The sequence below is a fragment of the Neoarius graeffei genome, chromosome 25 (assembly GCF_027579695.1).
Source record: "Neoarius graeffei isolate fNeoGra1 chromosome 25, fNeoGra1.pri, whole genome shotgun sequence".
NCBI lineage: Eukaryota > Metazoa > Chordata > Actinopteri > Siluriformes > Ariidae > Neoarius > Neoarius graeffei.
Window position 1 is genome coordinate 53,118,655 of NC_083593.1, and position 21,815 is coordinate 53,140,469.

Below are 21,815 nucleotides of genomic sequence, written 5' to 3' on the forward strand. Positions count from 1 at the left end.
CAACTTGGGACAGTACAGGGCAGGTTTTGCACATCAACTGTCACTGAAGCCTGGGTCCGTACCAAGCATCCCTGCCGCATCAGCAACAAACACCGAACAAGTAAGTGTATAACTGTTAAGTCGTTTTGCCGTGTTTTAAAATCGGTACCACGTTAGCCTTGCAATGGCTACATTAGCTGTGCAGCTAACCGCTTCCTGCAGTTAGCCAGGTACTCTGCGCTACAAAACCAAAAAGCATGCAGCATGCTCTGTTATAATAGCCAATCAGAACAGTTTTTACAAAGACACCCACATTCTTTTTTTTTTTTAAGTCACTCATTCATTATTTGTTTGTTTGTTCAGTAAAAACCCAAACATTTGTTGAATTTATTTTATTTCCTCGCGTCGCACCTTAATGACGTCAGCGCGCGGTATTTTTCCCTTCGCAGTTTGTTCCTTCTCTCTCGCCATAGTAAGACACCCACATCCGCTTGTTCTGACCCACTGGAGGTAGCGTCACAGTGCTGTTAGCCAATCAGAGGTAACACGTTTACATGTCATGAATATTAATGATAAGACCCGCCCCCACCCTCTACCCTTCCCCGCCTCCTGCTTCTCATTAGCAAAACGACGCACTGGGAAAAGCGCTGAAATGGGGCTTTCTCCCAGGAGGCTATATCTACGTGCCGAGGGTTCATTTCGAGAAAGGCTGCGGATATAACATCCGGAAACCTCCACGAGCCCGTTTAAAGCATCAATAAACCACCAGGCCATGGGACCTTTAAAAAGATGCCAGAACAAGTTAACCAAGGAGAGAAAGATGAAGTCAAAACCGGGAAGAGAAAGAGAGTTTTGACAGAGGAAGAAAAGGAAAGAAGACGTGAAGGAGCTAGAGAAAGGTTAAGAAATCTTTCACAAGAAAAGCAACAAGCTGAAAGAGAGAGAAAACGTGTTTTTTTTTTTTTTTAAAAAGAATTAATGATGAGCTGTAGGAATTTAATTCTAAATAGTGATGTTGATTTTGAAATCACTGCGAAATCCTTCGGGATCTGACAAGTTGACCTGAATCCACTCAGTGTTTTCATGAATCGTGTATCTTTTTGTTTTCAAACACATTTTGCTGTAAATCCCTAAAGCACACTGTAGCAATGTAATATACATGTGAGTTTGGAGGAATTTATCTGCTCGTGATAAAATTGAAACACATCAAAGTCCATCATCTGTTGCATGTTTTTCATTTGAATGGAAGCTCCGCTATTAGGTAATACCTAACTAGGGCGTAATTTTGGGTAGGGACGTGTCCCTACCAATATTCAGCCGCTACTGTGTAATCACGATCGATAAAACTGATGTCCTAACCTGAGCAATGATTATATGGCACAGAAAGGGTTAAATGTATGACCCTGCTAATAATCCCCTCTCTAACGTAGATATCATTCTCTGATTAGCTACCTGTTTCTCGCTAACTTGCATGGTTGGCTATCCCAGCTGTCACTCCATCTGCTGTAAAAGCAGCACACTTCCCACAGCAGCCGTGACTACCCGCCCATCAACCCCCCGTATCTCACACGTACACACCTGACCTACCCCACGCACCCCCCACTCTCCGTCAGCCTACAAATTGAGCTGGACTTCGATGTCCATGCATGCTTAGTCTGGCTAACGCGACTTCAAAGCTCTGCGAGCATTTGGTCTGGCAAAGATATTAAGCCCAACCATTTCCCAAAGCGCGTGGTTGACCCGCCTCCCTAAAATGCCTCAGTTTGCTACTGGTCGAAGCCAGAAAAGGCTGTGATGAAGCTTAAACCAATCACATCACTCTTTCCTCTGACGTATGTGACGCGACGGAAACTGCTTGAGTAACAGGAAGAAGATAAATACCTCCAGGGCTGCTCTTTGCTCTGTTTTCAATGAGAACTTCCCGTTGAATGCTTTCAATACAGCATCTACCGCTGTGTCAAAGGCTTGCCGCTGCTCCATGTTCGTAATGTTTCTAGTGAATGAAGCGCTTCCGGCATAGATTCTGTAAACAATCTATGGCTTCCGGTCGCAGTTCTACTACGTCACTGCCTTGAACACGCCTCTACCCAGGGCCGTTGGAGATGCTCAAAGTTGATTGGCTCCCGATTTTTCGGGAGCTTGGAAGAGTTGGAGATAGCTTGCCTTGCCAGACTAAGCTCGCAACAGGCCCTCGTGTTGCGTCACACTTAGGATGGGCGGGCCCAGGCTAATGCATGCTTGCCCTACGACTCGCATGCTGACTTGAGTATCATGGATGACAGCCCCCCTCCCAAGAAACAAGACATTCGTTCATTCTTCTTCAAAGTCAAGAATGTAAGTGCAGGGTTTCCGTCGAGCTTTAAAAACTCAACAAAATCCTTTTGCTGTATGGAAACCCTTCATAAAAGTATTGCTGCGGCTCCTTAGGCAGGTTTAGCAACGTGACTGGACGCATCAGAGCTAGGCTACTGCATAGCTGCAGAGAAAAGGAATGCTGGAGCAATGTAACTTGGTGTTAGGTAATATCCTCGATGAATGAATGTTGAATTTATAGACCTAATGGTTTTACAGAATGTAAGTAGTCAGATGTAGGCTACTGCATGGCCATGCAGATGTGCGACTTGCATTTCAGAATCAACAGTGTGACAGCTGAGTCTGCTACGTTCACCGTTTTACAGAGACCTCTTTCTTCTACTACTACTAGGCAAGGCTAGATACAACAAATCCATGGTTCTTTACTGCCACCTACAGACAAATATTGGTAACTGCAGCATGAACATAAAAAGTCACAAGCACATCTGCAGTGAAAATCATAACGCACGTTACGAACACAGAAACGGGCAACAAAAAGACAATGTGGAAAATGGAGGGGCAACAAAAAGACAAAAAAAATGGGGGTATACTACTAATGTAATCATAATCATGCTGTAATAGGCAATCACTAAATTATATATCCAAATATCATTTTAACTAAATTTGAGCTTAATTACAGAATAGAAAATGCCACCAGTAGCACCTATTTATGAGTGTCTCAATAAGGCAGTCAGTGAATTGAGACCCCCCCCCCATGTCAAACAATACAGATTAGGGATGTCCCGATCAGGTTTTTTTGCCCTCCGATCCGATACCGATCATTTGATTTTGAGTATCTGCCGATACCGAGTCCCGATCCGATACTTCTTATAATCCATAAAAAATAATAAAGACGAGGAAAGAAACGGATCCAGGATGTTCCTCATTTTTTATTTAACACCTTATTTTAACATCCAACAACTCCGTTAGCAAACAGAGCACTTACGTGAGGCAGTTTGAACAATAAATAACAAATTTTAAAAAATAACCTTAAAATACCTGGCAGGAATGTAAACAAAAAAAAAAAAAAGTGCCACAGTGCCGGTAATTTGCTTTTAAGAACGCATCTCTCAGTGGTGTACAGTAATTTCAATTAAGGAAATGAACGTTTTTCTTGATGAAAACAAGCATTTCTACCCTTTCAGGTTTGAGCCCGTTTCTTTTGTCATCCAACAACAACAAAAAAATGATCTCATGCTTTGCTTTCCGCTTCGAACTGCTTCCGTGTTCAACTTTGCCGGCAACAGGCAGCCAATAACCAATAGCGTCTCCACTACAAAGTGATGTCATGCCGCACGCGTTGATGTTGCTGTGTTGAGACAAGAGGTCTGGTCTCACTCTGTGCCAACGCATAGCTATTGATGTGTTAAAAATGAGAATATATTATATAGATATATATCCGATCTCTGATCGGGAGGCAATGCCCGATTCCGATCGAGTCTGAAACCATGTGATCGGGCCCGATTTCCGATCACGTGATCGGATCGGGACATCCCTAATACAGATAAAAAAAAACAATATATAATGCTAAAAATGCTTAAAGTTTTTAATTCTTATTTTCATGTATTTCTGTGGAAGAGACAGAACGACTGCTTAAACACAAATTAGGAATTGTGTGGTGTAAAAGTAATAAATCATCAGATTCTAGCAATGTTGGGTTAGGTGCCTTGCTCAAGGGCACTTCAGCCATGGATGGAGATGTAGGGAGAGGTAAGGGTGGGATTTGAACCTGCAACCCTGGGATCCAAAGACCAACTCCCAACAATTTTAACATCAAGCTCCTTAAGTTGAGCCTAAATACACGGAGTTTAAATGTTTACCGGACCTCATGTATATGTGATTTATCTTGTATTGTCCCCCACTGATTCACTGTAAAGACATTTTGCGTGACAAGTACAGACTCCTCATGAAGTAGTAAAGGCCTTAGGCCATGTGGCAAATGCTAGATAGATGCATAGATGGATAGCTTTATTAAACACAAGATCCACTCCGCTGATGCTGGTTTCCATTGGAGAGGTGTATAAACCGTGGGTGGCTCGGTGGTGTAGTGGTTAGCGCTGTCGCCTCACAGCAAGAAGGTCCGGGTTCGAGCCCCGGGGCCGGCGAGGGCCTTTCTGTGCGAAGTTTGCATGTTCTCCCCGTGTCCGCGTAGGTTTCCTCCGGGTGCTCCGGTTTCCCCCACAGTTTAGACATGCAGATTCGGTACAATGGGGCCACTGTAATTGGCGCAAGCTGTTGTAGTTTCCCATGGTATGTGTGTGTGTGTGTGTGTATGTATATGTATATATATATATATATATATATTCCTATGGCAAAAGCTAAATAAATAAAACTTGTGCTAATAATCGATCTACATTATTAAATTACTAAAATGTAGAAGTAATATACAACTGTGAGACAAACATTATGATTAATAATGAATAAAAATTATCTAAATACCAGAAAAGTGTTTCCAATAGTTAATTCTAAATTTCTTAGTAGTCTGAGTTCTTAACATGGTTGGACACAGAATTCTATAACATGGCAGCTGGAAAGGCAAAACGTCCTGAGTTTGAGCATATTTTTACGATATGAATATTGTTAGGGCGGCACGGTGGTGTAGTGGTTAGCGCTGTCGCCTCACAGCAAGAAGGTCCGGGTTCGAGCCCCGTGGCCGGCGAGGGCCTTTCTGTGTGGAGTTTGCATGTTCTCCCCGTGTCCGCGTGGGTTTCCTCCGGGTGCTCCGGTTTCCCCCACAGTCCAAAGACATGCAGGTTAGGTTAACTGGTGACTCTAAATTGAGCGTAGGTGTGAATGTGAGTGTGAATGGTTGTCTGTGTCTATGTGTCAGCCCTGTGATGACCTGGCGACTTGTCCAGGGTGTACCCCGCCTTTCGCCCGTAGTCAGCTGGGATAGGCTCCAGCTTGCCTGCGACCCTGTAGAAGGATAAAGCGTCTAGAGATAATGAGATGAATATTGTTCTTTACACTTATTATAATTATGGACATCAGCGTTTTTAACAAAGACCCTAGTATGTCTTTTCCTGCTATTGTTCAAAAGAAATGTTTTAATCAATCAGAAGTCTGTTTGAAACAAAGTCCTTTCATAGAACCCATTTTGGTTTGGGGTGGTCCTGTGGTGGTCCTAGGGTGGGTCTTCCAAAAAGGGACCCAACTTAAAAACTAGTGGAAGGAATTCAAACCTCTGTGTTCTCCCGGGATTTCACTCGTGCTTGTATTGGTTCTGTACAGTAAAAGTGTTTTTAAAGCAATTTCTTTTGTATACACTACCGTTCAAAAGTTTGGGGTCCCTTTGAAATGTCCTTATTTTTGAAAGAAAAGCACTGTTCTTTTCAATGAAGATCACTTTAAACTAATCAGAAATCCACTCTATACATTGCTAATGTGGTAAATGACTATTCTAGCTGCAAATGTCTGGTTTTTGGTGCAATATCTCCATAGGTGTATAGAGGCCCATTTCCAGCAACTCTCACTCCAGTGTTCTAATGGTACAATGTGTTTGCTCATTGCCTCAGAAGGCTAATGGATGATTAGAAAACCCTTGTACAATCATGTTAGCACAGCTGAAAACAGTTGAGCTCTTTAGAGAAGCTATAAAACTGACCTTCCTTTGAGCAGATTGAGTTTCTGGAGCATCACATTTGTGGGGTCGATTAAATGCTCAAAATGGCCAGAAAAAATGTCTTGACTATATTTTCTATTCATTTTACAACTTATGGTGGGAAATAAAAGTGTGACTTTTCATGGAAAACACAAAATTGTCTGGGTGACCCCAAACTTTTGAACGGTAGTGTAAGTATATTTTTGGCGACTTTTGAGTTACAGACTTCCACAATAATGGGATGAAATGTATGATGTCTTTTTGTTTAAAAAAAAAAAAAAAATTTGTTAGCAAACCACTGTAGGTTAAAACACTTATTGGGAAATGATCAACTCATCACACCACCCCGTCACTGATTAATTTCCTATAACAGCATATTTCATTGTGTGTTATTCCTTATTTAAGCCATATACAGGTCTGTTAAGCAGCTCCAGTTGTCACTGAGGTTAGTTAATATTGGACTTTCTTTTGTAATTTATTTTTAAGACCTCTCAAGCTCTCCTCCTGGGCCATACCATCAAGATGCTTACATACCCAAACAGGATGAGAAGTTCAAATCTCCACCTATCCTCCCTCCTCACCTGCTGCAGGTCATCCTCAACAAGGACACGGGCATCTCGGTATGTGTCTCTCCATCCCGCTTCAAGATCTGAAGGGGTTGTTTAATTCAGTAGCCTAATGACAAGTGCCTTTTTTTTTTTTTTTTAAAGCATGCAGTATTTCCATTTATATCGCACATATCGGCATGTACAATATTTTATAACTATTTATTAATAAAAATCTGCGATAGAAGTGTTCTTTGTATATACATTTAAGAGAGCATGTTTTCCAAATATAACAAAGTATTATGATCTTTTACTGATTATCATGAAAACTGGACCTATGGAGCACTTGCATGTGACGTCACAGCCGATCCAGATTGTGACAGACGCCATCTTGTCGGTCAAACGCCATATTCCGCCTTCTACTTCTACTTCTGCTTTTACTTCTACCTTTTCTTCTGGAAAACCCTACTATATACAATTCTACTACAACGGCTGTGGCTACAAGCTCTCCCTACCTGTGCACGTTTTTTATGTTTTTTGTGTGTATTTTTGCGTGTTGTTCGTCTGTACCGGACTTCAATATCCACTACAACCGTATGGACTTACTGGACATTGGTTTCCAGCAGAAAATGACGGTTTGTAGCGATTTCCATCGCATGCACAACATTCCGGACGAGATAACGAGACCAGCGGGGGTCTCCGTGGATTGTTATCGGAAGCAAAGCGAAGGAGGTGGCGTCGGGAGCGGAAGCAAAAGCGAGGCTACAGGCAGAGCCGGCCTGTTGACTAAGCTCAGAAAACAGCCACTCAAATCTCGATTTGGAATTAGAGCTGGAATTACCTTATTCTATTCTATAATCGGCTGGTCAGTGCTATACTCAATACTTAAGTGACTTACCCATCCAATGAGGATTCTTGTTTACAAGATGCCACATCTGAGTCGCTGACAAATCCTGAATTTCTGTAAAGATAACTGTCCAGAGATTTATAAGCACGCAGTGCTTCACCACTGAACAGCGAGGGAAAGTTAATGAGGTAATTATACACGTCTGGGTATTCCACCTCTGGAAGTTCAAAATCCGGTCGTGTAAACTCCATCCGGTAAGCCATAAGGGTCACAAATCTGTAGATCGTTTATTTTAGACATATATCTAGTTATCTGTTCATTAGAAAAATGAGCCGTGTAGTCCGTCGGTTGAAATTGATCCATTCTGTACACGAGCGCAGCAGTATTCAGCGGTGTTTTTGACCAACAAGATGGCGGTTGTGTACTTTCCGGTCACGTGACTGCAAGAGCTCTATAAAAATGTGGGTGGAGTTTTGTTTAGTCCCTCATGATTAGCCAGCTTGCCTCTATCTTGTATCCTGATTTATTGAACATCTCGTGTACCTTTAATGATCACAGTACATTGTGCTGTTGTATCTAATTCACAAAACGCACAGCACAGCCTGGCGTGTTTAACAGCTTAAACACATTGTCACATTTAATTAGACGGTTTGCCTTGACATTTGCCTTGCAAGCTGATTTAAATTATCCCACACTTATAAATGTTGTCTTTCACTGAATTAATGAAGTTGCTCCCCATGGCAGGAGCATGGGAAGGTGGACACTTCAGGCAGTCGTCTGTTTACCAGGCTGAATTTTGTGTGCTTTTTATAGCCAAGTAAACCAGAATTTTATTTTATTTCTTTTTTTTTATAAGCGGAACAGAGGGCAATATATAGAGTAAATATAACAATAAAACACACATTAACGAACCTTATTCAAGACTTACAAAAGTTTTTTGTTCTAAGGTTGGAAAGTTATAGCGTTTTGAAAGTAGCTCGAGCAAACTATTTCCGCAGTTTGAACAGCCCGCCATGATATTAATTTTATCCAATCAGAATGCACGTTCATTTTCTCTGCGTAACACTCATGACGTATGTATGTGCCCAGTTGTGTTGGCTCATTGAGGTTGGGAATAGCACGTGTAAAATACCTGTTTCTGCCTCTTGCGACAATTTCGCAAGTCCACGGGTGGTGCCTATCTCATTGCAGCAAATAAATTCTGCTGGACTCGTGAGCAACTCCACGTTACATTTTCCGCACGAGCACCACGCCGTGTCACCTGCACGCAGACGCTCTGCCCCACGCTCGCCATGCCCATGGTCAGCATCAGTCTCATCCTCGCCGTCATCCGAGCTTTCTTCTCTTATTTCATCACCGGAGTTGAGAGTACCTCTCCTAGGTTCAAACTGGTACCCTTCTAAGCCATAGCCTGCTTGCAGTGTGTCTTGCGGGATCTCTTCGTATGATTCGACAGAGCTGTCGCTTTCACTTGATGCGCCCGACGCCATGATTACATGCTTCTCTCCTCTATTTCGGAGAGTTCCGCTAGTGCAGTGGGTAGCGCTGACGTCACGGTCTTTTAAAAATGGCGACTCTTGTGCGGTTTAGCGTATAAAGTATTATATTTACAATTACCAAGATATTTCGTTGTTTTCTAGTATATAAATTTGATAGAATACTTAAGAATACATTACTTTGTCACATCAGCAACTGTATATATTATGTTTGGTACCCCTTTAAATGAACATCAAAACAAATACATGAACACGCACCGCCTGACTACTGCTGGGGGACAATGCTTTAACCAAAATGTTCTATTTATTTATTTATTTATTTATTTCAAATGCATCCTGCACTATGGCATGTGTAGGATTTATTTATTTATTTAAATTTCATTCCCCTTAAAAATTCAAAAGGGGGGAAAAAATCCAGTTTTGTTTTTTTTTTCCCTCTTACCAGTGTGACCCTGCATTACTTCCTGAGCCCAATCATGTGATGCTGAACCACCTCTACGCTCTGTCCATCAAGGTAAGAGTCACAGGAAACAAAAATAGGAACATTGAAACATCTAGTAGAAAAGCTTTTTTTTAATGATCGCTTATCGAACGCATCTTCAAGAGCTTCGTCTCACAAAGATGACTATTAAAGGCAGAGTAGGTCATTTTGGACAAACCAGCAAGAGTATGCTAGGTTTTGAAAGCATCCAACTTAAAAAATAAAAAATCCATCCCCTACTTTCGGTTCTCCCTCCAAAGCCAGTCCTCCAAAACACATGAACACGCACCGCCTGACTGCTGCTGGGGGACAAGTCTGTGGGGGGAAGAGCGCGTGTTACGGGGAGGCTGTGGGCTTTTTGATTGGATGAGCTTTTAACAGCCCTGCAGCTCTGAGATGTTTAATTATCATATATATTTTTTAATTGTGGGCGGCACGGTGGTGTAGTGGTTAGCGCTGTCGCCTCACAGCAAGAAGGTCCTGGGTTCGAGCCCCGGGGCCGGCGAGGGCCTTTCTGTGCGGAGTTTGCATGTTCTCCCCGTGTCCGCGTGGGTTTCCTCCGGGTGCTCCGGTTTCCCCCACAGTCCAAAGACATGCAGGTTAGGTTAACTGGTGACTCTAAATTGAGCGTAGGTGTGAATGTGAGTGTGAATGGTTGTCTGTGTCTATGTGTCAGCCCTGTGATGACCTGGCGACTTGTCCAGGGTGTACCCCGCCTTTCGCCCGTAGTCAGCTGGGATAGGCTCCAGCTCGCCTGCGACCCTGTAGAAGGATAAAGCGGCTAGAGATAATGAGATGAGATGAGACAAATGTTTCTAAAATAAATTATATACCCTGCCTTTAAACTATACACACTATATGACCACTTTTTCAAAACAGTGCTGCTGCTGTTTTTTTTTTTTTATATCAACATACATGGATGCAAACGGCGCGCCTTTTGGCGGACGTTTTTGCGCACGTAAAGCCAATTGGCTGCGCGCCATTATCTGCTGCTGGCTGCACTTCACTGCACGCGCAAGGATTTCCATCAGTCCAACGTAAGTTACGTAATTGGCTTTACATGCGCAGCTTTCTGATTTACTGTTTTCTTCTCGTACTTATACTTCCTATGTTTCATGGACTATAACGAAATTTGCTTATTTAGTAATTTTAATACAGAATTTACTTTGATGAAATTATAATCAGACACTCCAACGCCCCTCCCCCCCCCCCAAAAAAAAAAAAAAAACCCTCATCAGATCTGCACGATTCACACAAGTCCCCCAGACAGCCGTGAAAAAGGCGGCATCCGCCAAAAGGCGCGCCGTTTGCATCCATGAACATAGAATAACACTTCCAGAAGTAAATAAAAAGGAATTATGTAACTTTTTTTTTTTTAAATCATCTGACCAATTGGAGAACAGCTCAGTAATAAAAAAAAAAAAAATGGAGGCCAGAGAAGAAATGTCTGAAGTGTTTGTGACTGTCCTCTGAATCAGCAGTTAGTGTAGAAATGATGCGTATTAGCAAGTGCTTTAATATAAACCTGTCATTTGCAGCTGTATTAGTGTCAAAAAAAGCAAAAATATCATAATATAGATATTTAGTCACTGCCTAAAAGCAGAGCCCTTGAATTTATGGGCAAAATATTTGCAAGGGCACCAAATCAGCCTGAATAAGAGTAATAATATTATGGCACCATGAATGAACCATCGAATTGCCATGTGTTTTTCACCTCAATAAATCGCTGCATTGTCTTGTGACCTTTTTGTGAGGCCAATAATGATATGCGCATCACAGTTACAATACATATTTATTCCTTTCTTTGATACCGCATGCCATGCGCCAGAAACAACACCATGACATTTATTATGATACGACTCTGCTGAGTGCCTGGTGGACAGCAGTGAGCCAGCACTTTCACTTTACATCATTACTCCAGTGTTACCATCCAATATCTCACGCGATATGTCAAACAGTTATCTGGTTATATCTGTCACGTTGATGTGTGTTGGAGCTCGGAGTGCAGAACCATTATGACTAATTCCCATGCACCTGTTCCTGATTAGAGCTCAATCACAGCACATGCATATAAGGACTCTGAGTAATACGCAGACTTTGCGAAAGCCTTGTATTTTGTGTTGCTTTTCTGGTTTTGACCCTGTTTGTGTTTTTGAACTTTGAATACTGTATTCCCTCTGATATCCTGTCTGTGCCTCACTCCACCACTGCCTGTTTTCTGACTCTGCCTTTGCCTCCGAGTTTGATCCCTTTGCTAGTGTGTTTTCAATAAAACTCTTCCTGTACTCCCGTCCGTCTATCCCCCTTATGTGACAAACTGTTAACTGTCCAACAAGCGAGTGGACTAATAAAACTAGTTTTATATGAAACGGTCGTGAATATTTTCCCTAAAATGTGTTAGTAAATAATCCCATGTTAAAAAAATAACAAGCACATTAACAGGGTCTCCGCGGATCCTTAAAAAGTCTTATTTTTAATATGTGTTTTTTAAGGTCTTAAAAAGCATTATATTTCGCTATTTTTTGAGCTATGGTATTAAATTTCACATGGGAGGTATTAAATTTCATCCGGGTAGCCTACGGTAAATGAAAAAAAAAAAACATATGTCTGGATTTTTTTTCCGCGCTAACGTTATTTATTCAACCAGCGTCGTTTGTTATCAAGACGCTGAACAAGTAGCACAAGAGCCGTTGTGTGTCTAGCACTAGTTCTAATAGTGCAGGAACCACACCACAGGGGGCAATGTGTTCTTTTATCCATGTAGTAGAACCATTGAGAGTAGAGCAGACGAGGAAGAAGTGGTTGAACTTGAACATGAGCGGAGATGGGGAAGTGTAAGTTTAGTAACAAGTGGCTTGAGGAGCCAAAATACAAAAGTTGGCTAACAACAGCAACTTCAGAATATGAAGCGAGATGTAAGGTATGTCGGAAAGACATCAAGTTAACAACAATGGGCTGTAAAGCCCTTGACGCTCACTCGAAAGGGGAAAAGCATATGCGCTATGCTGCTAGTCGGGCAACAACAGTCCCCAGAGGCAGTTCGATCAGTAGTCAAACTTCCTTGTTTCCTCACTGTTTATGTTCATGGCAGTACCCTACTATTAAAATATCGAGAAAGCAGTTAATGTTCTGTTTTGTTAACTGAAGATCAGTTTGTTTCCTCACTGTTTATGTTTACAGCAGTACCCTACTATTAAAATATCGAGAAGGCAGCTAATGTTCTGTTTTGTAAACTGAAGATGCACTTATTTATTAAAAAAAAATGCTTTGAACTTAACCTAGAGTGTGCTTTTTTTTTTTTTTTACTGTACGTATTTGTTCCGCGGTAGTGGTCTTATTTTTTATACTCAGTGGTCTTAAAATGGTCTTAAAAAGTATTATTTTTGCTGGTCAGAAATGTGCAGAGACCCTGATTAAAAATAAGGCTGGATAAAAACCCATTTCGTTGTCTGGTGGTCAAGTGGTTTTGAAAAATGCTGATTCGCACTTGTGATTGGGTTCCCTGTGGAGGTCCATGTTCATCGTTCGTACGTGGGTATGGACGTCATACGGTCGAAAGCAATCAACGAATCAGGTCGATGCATTACCATATTCTCTTAAGTGTGGCGCTCTGCTCTGCTATTATCTAATCACACATTATATTGCAGTCTGTAGGATGTGTACAAGTCTAGACTAATGCTGTGGTGTTTATTTCATTATTCCTAGGATGGAGTGATGGTTCTTAGTGCCACACATCGCTATAAGAAGAAGTACGTCACGACCCTGCTGTATAAACCCATCTGACACAAGCAGCAACTCGACCAAACTTGCCATGTTTCGATCCACTCCACTACTGAGACTGAGTGTTTAGTGTAGATCTCTTCTCCTGTCTTTTTTTTTTTTTTTTATTAAATTAACGTGGAACGGGTTGCCAAGTGCTAACCATTCGGATGCTTCCAAGGGAATACATTCTAAATTAAACCATCCAGCTTGGTATCAAAAGACCAATAATGTACATGTTTAACATGGGTGAGACTAAAATGTATGTAGATTTAGATATTTCATGTAATATCATAAGGAAGGGTTAAACACTTGTGTGGGCCATGTGAGGTCACGGAGTTACTGGTTACCAGCCCGAAGTTGTTTATTTATTCTCCAATAATGGCATGTTTTGAATGAAGTGTTTAATTCCTATTATCAAATAACAATTTGCAAACGATTACGACTTTTTATTATTCAAGAATGACACCTCGTACTTTTTATCCGTTTATAGTTACTTTCAGTGTTGTGGCACGTGTTGGAGAAAACGTAAACTCTTCAATCCTGAAAAAGGTCACAACGTTACTTCTGACTTGCAAAGCGCTGACACCGGATACTCTTTTCATAAATGGTAGCTTCACAGAAATCTTGACCATATAAACAATTTTTAATTAATTTATTTGGAGCATTCATTATTCGAATGAGTACAGGATGTGGATATCAACTTGCGATTTGCAGCTGCACCACTGTCAGAGCTGCTGTTATAGAAAATTCATCAACACCTTCTGATTAATCCATAATTCAGCAGCACTGTGGTATCATTACCAGTTATTCCATGAATTCAAGTTGTACATGAGCGGATGGCTGATGAGGTGCGTAGCACTGAGTTGGCTATAAGCCATATACGATGAGATTGAGTGGAATAACTGTTTTATTCTATCCACATTCACTGGATTTTGAGAAACAGAGCATTTTTGTTTTTTTGCAAATTCGATAAATAACTTTTTTTATATGAAACGTCCAACAAAATTTCCGCTTAGAATGTAAGCAAAATGACCGTAGCAATTTGTGAAAAATGCGATGATTATTCATGGGGGAGAGAGAGAGAGAGAGAGATGTCCTGACCATCAAATACTTTCATTCCTTTATTTCTTGGGGTTTTGTTTTTGAGTAGAGTTATTATTTTGTCCTCCGTTGGTTCAGCAACACGCTCTGCCATTTTTGTTTTTCTCTACTCACAGTATATGAGCTGATATCCTAGTACTGGAGTAGCCAATCAGAGCGCACGATTGTTCATATCCAGTGAAATGTTGATTGAATCATGTAAAATATCACTATGGGATAAAGTAGACCGAGTCAGTGCTCAGGGGAGCTTTTTTTTTTTTTTTGAGACTTTTTGCAAAATGAGGGGGAAAAAGAAAGGGAAGATAAAGAGTTTGAAATGTGAGACTTGCTACCTTTTTTTTTTAAATAAAGATATTTTCTGCAAGAGTATATGACTGAAATCACTGAGTAAAGGTTGTGCGTGCCAAAAAAATGGACCAACTTGTAGGTAAATAATTTAATTTGTACATTTAATTTCAGCACTCGTATTGTAAAAGCATTTTGTGGTTTATATTGTTCGGAATACACACAATATCTGTCCTTTCTCTTCCTGGTACAAGGCATGATTGAATTTTTATTTTTTTTATACACTTATCTTGAAATATCTGATTAGTTACGTGCAGTAAAATCTGATTTATTTTGTGTATACGAAGAGAATTGAAACCAGTTGCCAATAAACCTTTAACATCCTGAGATTTGTGTTTTATTCTGTGAGTAACAAATGACAAGTGACCGTGGACTAAATCTAGATTTGTAATGAGCAAGCCAGAAGTGACAGCAGTGAGGAAAAGCTCTTATAAGGAAGACTTCTTGAGAGGAACCAGGTTCGAAAGGGAATCCATCATTTTCTGGGTGACACCAGATAGTGGGGATATAAATGTGTGGAAGAGGAAAGATGGACAGTACTATATTTTGAATGTTTTATTATGAACAAATTGTGGGAATATGAGTCCTAGGATGAGCACAGGACAGTCATTAAGATTACAGCAGGAGCTCCGACATTATTCAGATGAGATTATCTACTGAGGCAAGGGTGAGACTTGAATATAAACTGTTCAGTCAACAAAGAAAATCAAACCTACTCATCATCCTCAGTGAAGGTGATCATGAGAGCAAGCATAGCGTGTGATTATCTGTAATTCAAATTATGTAAGAGGCATTTAAAGTGCAGTTGCGGTCAGAAGTTTACATACATGGACATGAACGTCATGGCAATATCGGGCTTTCGGTGATGTCTTTGATCTGTTCTTTTTCTGTGGCAGAATGAATGTATAACACACATCTTTAATAGAAAAAAACACCCAAGAATTTGGTGCATTCATACAGGGTAAAACAAACACACATTTATTTGCCAAGGCCCTTTAACTTCCTGATAGTGATTGACTACAGCTGGTAGCTTCTCCGTGCCAAAATAAAAAGGTTTTGTTTGACAGCACTCACTGGATTGACCAACAATGGGAAAGTCCAAGGAGCTCAGTGCAGATCTGAGAAAGAAGATCAAACATTTATGTACTCAGGAACATCTCTTGGAGCCATTTCTAAGAAACAACTGCAGATTCCAAGATCATCAGTTCAAACAATTGTACTTAAGGACAAGTTACTGGGAGGTGGAGCCACTTTGCTAAATGAAGACCCAAACCCACAGCAGAGAGGAATTTGGTTCAGACAGTCAGGAACAACCCAGAAACCACCAAGGCACAGGCATGCCATGAACTGTTAGCTGGAATGCTGTCTACACTTGTGAGTTTTATATCACCATGGACTGAGAGGCCTCCATCCATGAAAGAAGCCTGTGCTCCAAAATCAACAAGTTTCAGCTGTACAGAAGAACACTGTGCCAATTGTTAACCAAGGTAGTGGTAGTATCATCCTCTGGGGCTATTTTGCTGCCAGTGGAACTGGTACATTGCACAAAGTGGATGGAATAATGGAAGAGGAGGAGGACTACATCAAAATTCTTCAGGATAACCTGAAACTATCAGAAATTGGAACAGATTTGGGTGTTCCAACAGGACAATGACCCCTAATAAACATCAAAGCAGGCTAACATGAAGTTTACAACAAGTCCTGACCTCAACCTTATCAAAAATATATGGACTGTGCCAGGAAGCACAAATCTACCAATTCTGATAGAAAAGTAGCCATGGTTGAATATCAAATCAGATTTATGTCACAAGCTTGTTGATGGCTACCAGAATCTGGTCAAGGTGAAACTTTTACCCAAATCTTGGGTACGCTGGAGGAAATTTTTGACCCCGTGTTGATTTCAGAAAACCCAAAATATATATTTTTCTATTAAAGATCCATGTTGTGCAATCATTCTGCCACAGAAAAAGAACAATTCAAAGAAGAAAATCAGTGAAAGCCCAATACTGCCATGACATCCATGTCTGTGTATGTAAACTTCTGACCATAACTGTACATTTAAGACCATAAATTAGAACATTTATTCAGAATTGAAGTTTAAACCATGAGCTCTATCATGATAGCTGGTGGAAAAATTGTGTGTAATAAATTAAAATTGTTAAAAAGTGAATGAAAATAAAGCACACCTTTTTTTTATAAACAAAGGGATCATCTCATCTCATCTCATTATCTCTAGCCGCTTTATCCTGTTCTACAGGGTCGCAGGTGAGCTGGAGCCTATCCCAGCTGACTACGGGCGAAAGGCGGGGTACACCCTGGACAAGTCGCCAGGTCATCACAGGGCTGACACATAGACACAGACAACCATTCACACTCACATTCACACCTACGCTCAATTTAGAGTCACCAGTTAACCTAACCTGCATGTCTTTGGACTGTGGGGGAAACCGGAGCACCCGGAGGAAACCCACGCGGACACGGGGAGAACATGCAAACTCCGCACAGAAAGGCCTTCGCCGGCCACGGGGCTCGAACCCGGACCTTCTTGCTGTGAGGCGACAGCGCTAACCACTACACCACCATGCCGCCCAAGTCCTGATGTTTACTTGTAATTTATCTCAGTAGTCAATGTCATAGAAGCTGTGCATGTGTGACTAAAACTAATTTAATACATTAAATAATAGATTAGATTAGATTAGATTGAACTTTATTGATCCCTTTGGGAGGGTTCCCTCAGGGAAATTAAGATTCCAGCAGCATCATTACAAGATGAACAGAGAATAGAAAATAGAGAAAAAGCTTCTAGATAAATTAAGTATTTACATATACAAATATAAAAAGAATAAGATATGGGGAAGAGAGGAGGAGGGGGCAGCAGGAGAGATATTGCACTTTATATTGCACATTGTCCAGTATTGCTTATTGTTAGGCTAGGCTACTGCTCCTTCCTGTCCTTTGTCCTCCTGTTAACCCCTCCTCCCTCCATAGTGAGAAATGTATAGTCTAATGTACCAGAGTATAAGTAAATTTTTTAAATTGTAAATGCATTCAAGTACGAGTGAAAAGTATTATGTATTAAAACTACTCCTCAAACGACAATTTATTGGAAAAAGTTACCGTAAGTTCATGTAACAAAGAAAACTTAACGTGTTACAGTACTACCCACCTCTGGGTCAAACCTCACCCTCAAACCACTGGTGCCTTCAAGCAGGAAGGATTTATTTTCCTTCCTGAGAGGGATTTATCCTCCACTTTGCATGTTACATCTCTTGTTGTTCTGGAAGGTTCCTATGAAGTTGTTACCCATTGGTGAGTGGAAAGCCATTTATTGGCATCTTCCAAACCTTGGTCCTGGGGTCCTTGCATGGAGTAGTTTAGTGCTTTCCATGCATTAACATGCCCATGTTTGCTCAGAAAAAGTCTGTTAACTGGTTAGGTCCTGATTAGTTCCGTCACAGCAAGAAAAGGTTCTGAAAAGCCCTGAATTCCAGTACTTTACAAGACTATGATCATTTGCCCTTGCCACTGCCACTTGGGGTTAATGTCTGCTGCCATATTAATGGACAATGAAATATTTTTATGATTCAGATGTTACAATTGAGGGATCAGTTTTACTTTGAAACAGAACTCTAAAGCACAACCCTAAATCCTAAAGAGGAAACCAGAGACATTTCAGGATGGATCGATAGATGAATGAATAAATACTAAATAATGTGTTTTTGTTTTCTGTTCGCATATTGCTCATGAATGCCAATAATGCCAGCATGCCCTGTTGTGAAATAAGGCAGGGTTTGTCAGGTTGTGAGAATTTCTCACCATTAATATACCTGCGACACTCTGTTATCTCACCCGGGTAAACCTTTCAAGGCTGTGTTGTGACTACAAAAGGAGAAATTGCTGAAGCATGACTTTTAATGTTTCAATAGGACACCATGAAGACGCTCCACACTATTCTCCTGCTCGTATTTATGACTTTTGGCAAGTACAAGTTTTTATTTAAAACTTAGTGGATCAAAAAAAAAAAAATCCACGAAGCAGGAAAAACAAGGGTTTTTTTTTCTTTTGGTTATAGAATATCCAACGTTGACAGAACCAGATTTCTAGGAATTTATAATTGTGTATATTCCTGGTTCTTAAACTGTAAATTTGGATTACATTATTATTATTGTTATTATATTGGCTGCAAAGGCAACAAGTCCTGGAGCAATCTTGAATTTAGAGAAATAGTGGCATGGATATGCTGAGAACCTGCTCTGAGATGAACATTTGTGTCTTTAATGTGTGAACATGGGCTTCTACCCTGCCGAGGCTAGATCTGGAACCTTTGTGAATTTAATTTGGGTTTAACGAAGGCTTAACTTTATTTATATTTTTGTGATTCAGCTCAGGCTTTTGACTACAAGGCATTGTGGCAGTTCAGGTCTATGATCATCTGTGTCCAGCCCGATAGCTGGCCCGCCATAGACTACGCTGACTACGGCTGCTACTGCGGTTTGGGTGGCTCAGGAACTCCTGTTGATGAGCTGGACAGGTTTAAAAAAATACATTTTATGCTTTGCATAGGCCATGATTAATTGGATGTTTGTATGACATTTGATATTCTGCCTTGCTTGATTGCTGTGTCTGACAAGAACAGTCTAGGGTGCTAGCTGGAAACTAGCTTTCTAAGAATGTAAAAGTAGCCCTTGCAAAACATTACAGGTTGTTTTACAGGTCTGAACTGTAGGGTAGGTAAGGCCCTGGTCACACAACAGCTCAAGATGGGTTTGCAAAAACTTGGCAATGAAAAATTGGAAGCATCGCCACCAACTGTGCAATGCACAGTGAATGCAACAACTAAGCTTCGTAAGTTGATTTTTTGGTGCGTCCCCGCTTTGAGTGCATGCACTGAAATTTGGTGGCAATGTTTTCGTCAGCAAACTAAGCGGCGAATACTTGCAGATGGGTTTGGAAACACTTCCTGAAGCTCGGGGAACCTTTGCCAAACCTCTTGAGATGTATTTGTCTCGAATCCATATCCCTGATGCTTATGGGCACCTTGGTGACACAGTGGTGAGGTGTAGCCTAACTTCGTGGAGACTTGAAAAGTACATTTACATTCAGGGATCCTTCGTTGAGGTTCATAATGTGTTGGGCGAAGGGTTCATGAATATTCGGCAAATGTTTGCCGATGGTTAAACGATGCATTTGTGATTGGCGCTGATGTCACACATTCATTGTTGAAATCTATTGAGTAAGGCATCAACGATCATTCTCCTGCCAGACGCTGATACATATAAAACCCTCAAGCATGCCTAAGAAAAATGCCAGGTCTCCTCAAAAGAAAAGGGCCAAGTGTTCACCTGCTGTGTGACCACAACTTTTAGCTCGCCTGTACGAAGTACACAATGCCACCAAAACATTTTCATCGTTAATCCATCGCAAAGCATCGTGAGCTGTAGTGTGACCATAGCCTAAATGGTCATTCATTATTTGCTACATTCCCATTTCTTTTGATTATGGCTATAATGTAAATTAAGCTCATTCTTTTGTTTAGTGAAAGTTTGTAATCATCCATCGATTATCTGTAGCCGCTTATCCTGTACAGGGTTGCAGGCAAGCTGGAGCCTATCCCAGCTGACTATGGGCGAGAGGCGAGGTACACCCTGGACAAGTTGCCAGGTCATCACAAGGCTGACACATAGAGACAAACAAAAATTCACACTCACACCTATGGAGTGTTTAGAGCCACCAATTTGCCTAACCTGCAAGTCTCTGGGGGAAACCAGAGCACCCGGAGGAAACCCACGCAGACACAAGGAGAACATGCAAACTCCACACAGAAAAGCCCCTGTCGGACACTGGGTTTGAACCCAGAACCTTCTTGCTGTGAGGCAACAGTGCTAACCACTACACCACCACTATGGACCATAGGTCTATGTAGTACAGGTTTTAACTTGTAATGTGATTTTCCAAACTTTTCCATCATGATTCCTTATCTCTTCCATGTATGTGGTTTAGGTTAATTTTGGAGAATTAGATACATTATATTACTTTTCCTGAATTCCAGGTGCACAATGTCACATGTAAATGGAATTCTGAAAGCTTGCCAGATGTCCCGATGCAAGTTGATTGGTCAATCGCTGATTCAGGCAGGGGTTTACTGATAAAATCCACACCATTTCTGACTCAGTCCTATTCCTTCAGTAAGGAATTACTGGTGTTACTATTACCACCCCAAATAATCGGGTGCCAGTCCATCACATTGCACCATGCACTAACATACACGCATAGGGGCAATTTATCTGATTTAACTCAAACCACCTACTAGCATGTTTTCAAAGTTGAAAAACTAGTGAACCCCAATGAAACCCATGTGGACAACTGTGAAACTCCAATCAGGGTCAAACCAGGTACCTTGGATCTGTGAAGTGGCAAATTTACCTGCAGGGTCACCATGCTGCCAACACAATGCATTTAATCTGTGTAGCATTGGGAATACTGGCCACTGACAAACTTCTCAGGGGGCCTTCTACCAGGGATGACTGAATTACATGGTTCTTTCCAACTGCAGATGCTGTCAGGTACATGACCACTGTTACAGTGACGCCATGCAACATGAAGCATGCTGGGCAATCCTGGACAACCCTTACACCGAGATCTATGCCTATAATTGTGACAAAGCCACTAAGACAATAACCTGCAATAGTAAGTGATCTAAAAACCTTTCCAATCAGTGAACAATGTTTTACTATTCTTTAATGTTGCATTTCCTTTCTTTCTCAGGCAAGAACAACGAGTGCGAGATGTTCATCTGTGAATGTGACCGTAAAGCTGCTGAGTGCTTTGCTGTGTCCAGCTATCATGAGGAAAACAAGAACCTGCCTAGTGATCGCTGCAAATGATTTCTAGACAACTTACCATACCAAGCAGTAGAGCTAGTCAGTATTTGCACAAGACAATTAGCCATTTTATCACCCATGTATGACATAGAAGGAAGTTCAGACTGTCTCAGCAATTATTTTATGCACATCTGAAATTCTCACCCGTTTTACTTCATCTAATGAAGTACTCTTACCCAAGCAATAATGAATAAACAGCCATGATAACTAGCAGTTGGCTGGGATTTCTCATTCAGTTAGAGCACTTCCTCTTAGTTATAATAACAGTCTTTGCTTTTGGTAATGCATAGGAAATACCATTACACCTATCTATTTCACAGTACAGGTACTAATCAACTATTTAACAAGGTGTATAGATGGTTCTTAGGACACAGTCCTGGAGTGTATGGCCTGCAAGGATCTTTGCAGCTTGGTTTAACAACCTA

The 21,815-nt window shown here is 41.0% G+C and overlaps 2 protein-coding genes across 3 annotated transcripts in view; both read left to right on the plus strand.

Moving 5' to 3' along the window:
- The window catches only part of prkab1a (protein kinase, AMP-activated, beta 1 non-catalytic subunit, a), a 28,183-nt gene extending 13,347 nt beyond the window's left edge, over nucleotides 1–14,836 (plus strand). For both annotated transcript variants that reach the window (XM_060908522.1, XM_060908521.1), the window contains 3 exons: nucleotides 6,419–6,552; nucleotides 9,266–9,334; nucleotides 13,007–14,836. In XM_060908522.1, coding sequence (XP_060764505.1) covers nucleotides 6,419–6,552; nucleotides 9,266–9,334; nucleotides 13,007–13,084 — 281 coding nt within the window. In that variant the 3' untranslated portion in view covers nucleotides 13,085–14,836. The remainder of the gene's footprint in view (nucleotides 1–6,418; nucleotides 6,553–9,265; nucleotides 9,335–13,006) is intronic.
- Nucleotides 14,837–18,441: 3,605 nt separating this feature from the next.
- LOC132873851 (phospholipase A2, minor isoenzyme-like) lies at nucleotides 18,442–21,448 on the plus strand. Its single transcript, XM_060909660.1, has 4 exons — nucleotides 18,442–18,487; nucleotides 18,893–19,040; nucleotides 21,063–21,196; nucleotides 21,275–21,448. Exons 1-4 carry the CDS (start codon nucleotides 18,442–18,444, stop codon nucleotides 21,391–21,393), a joined length of 447 nt encoding a protein of 148 aa, XP_060765643.1. The 3' UTR covers nucleotides 21,394–21,448.
- The last annotated feature ends 367 nt before the right edge of the window (nucleotides 21,449–21,815 follow it).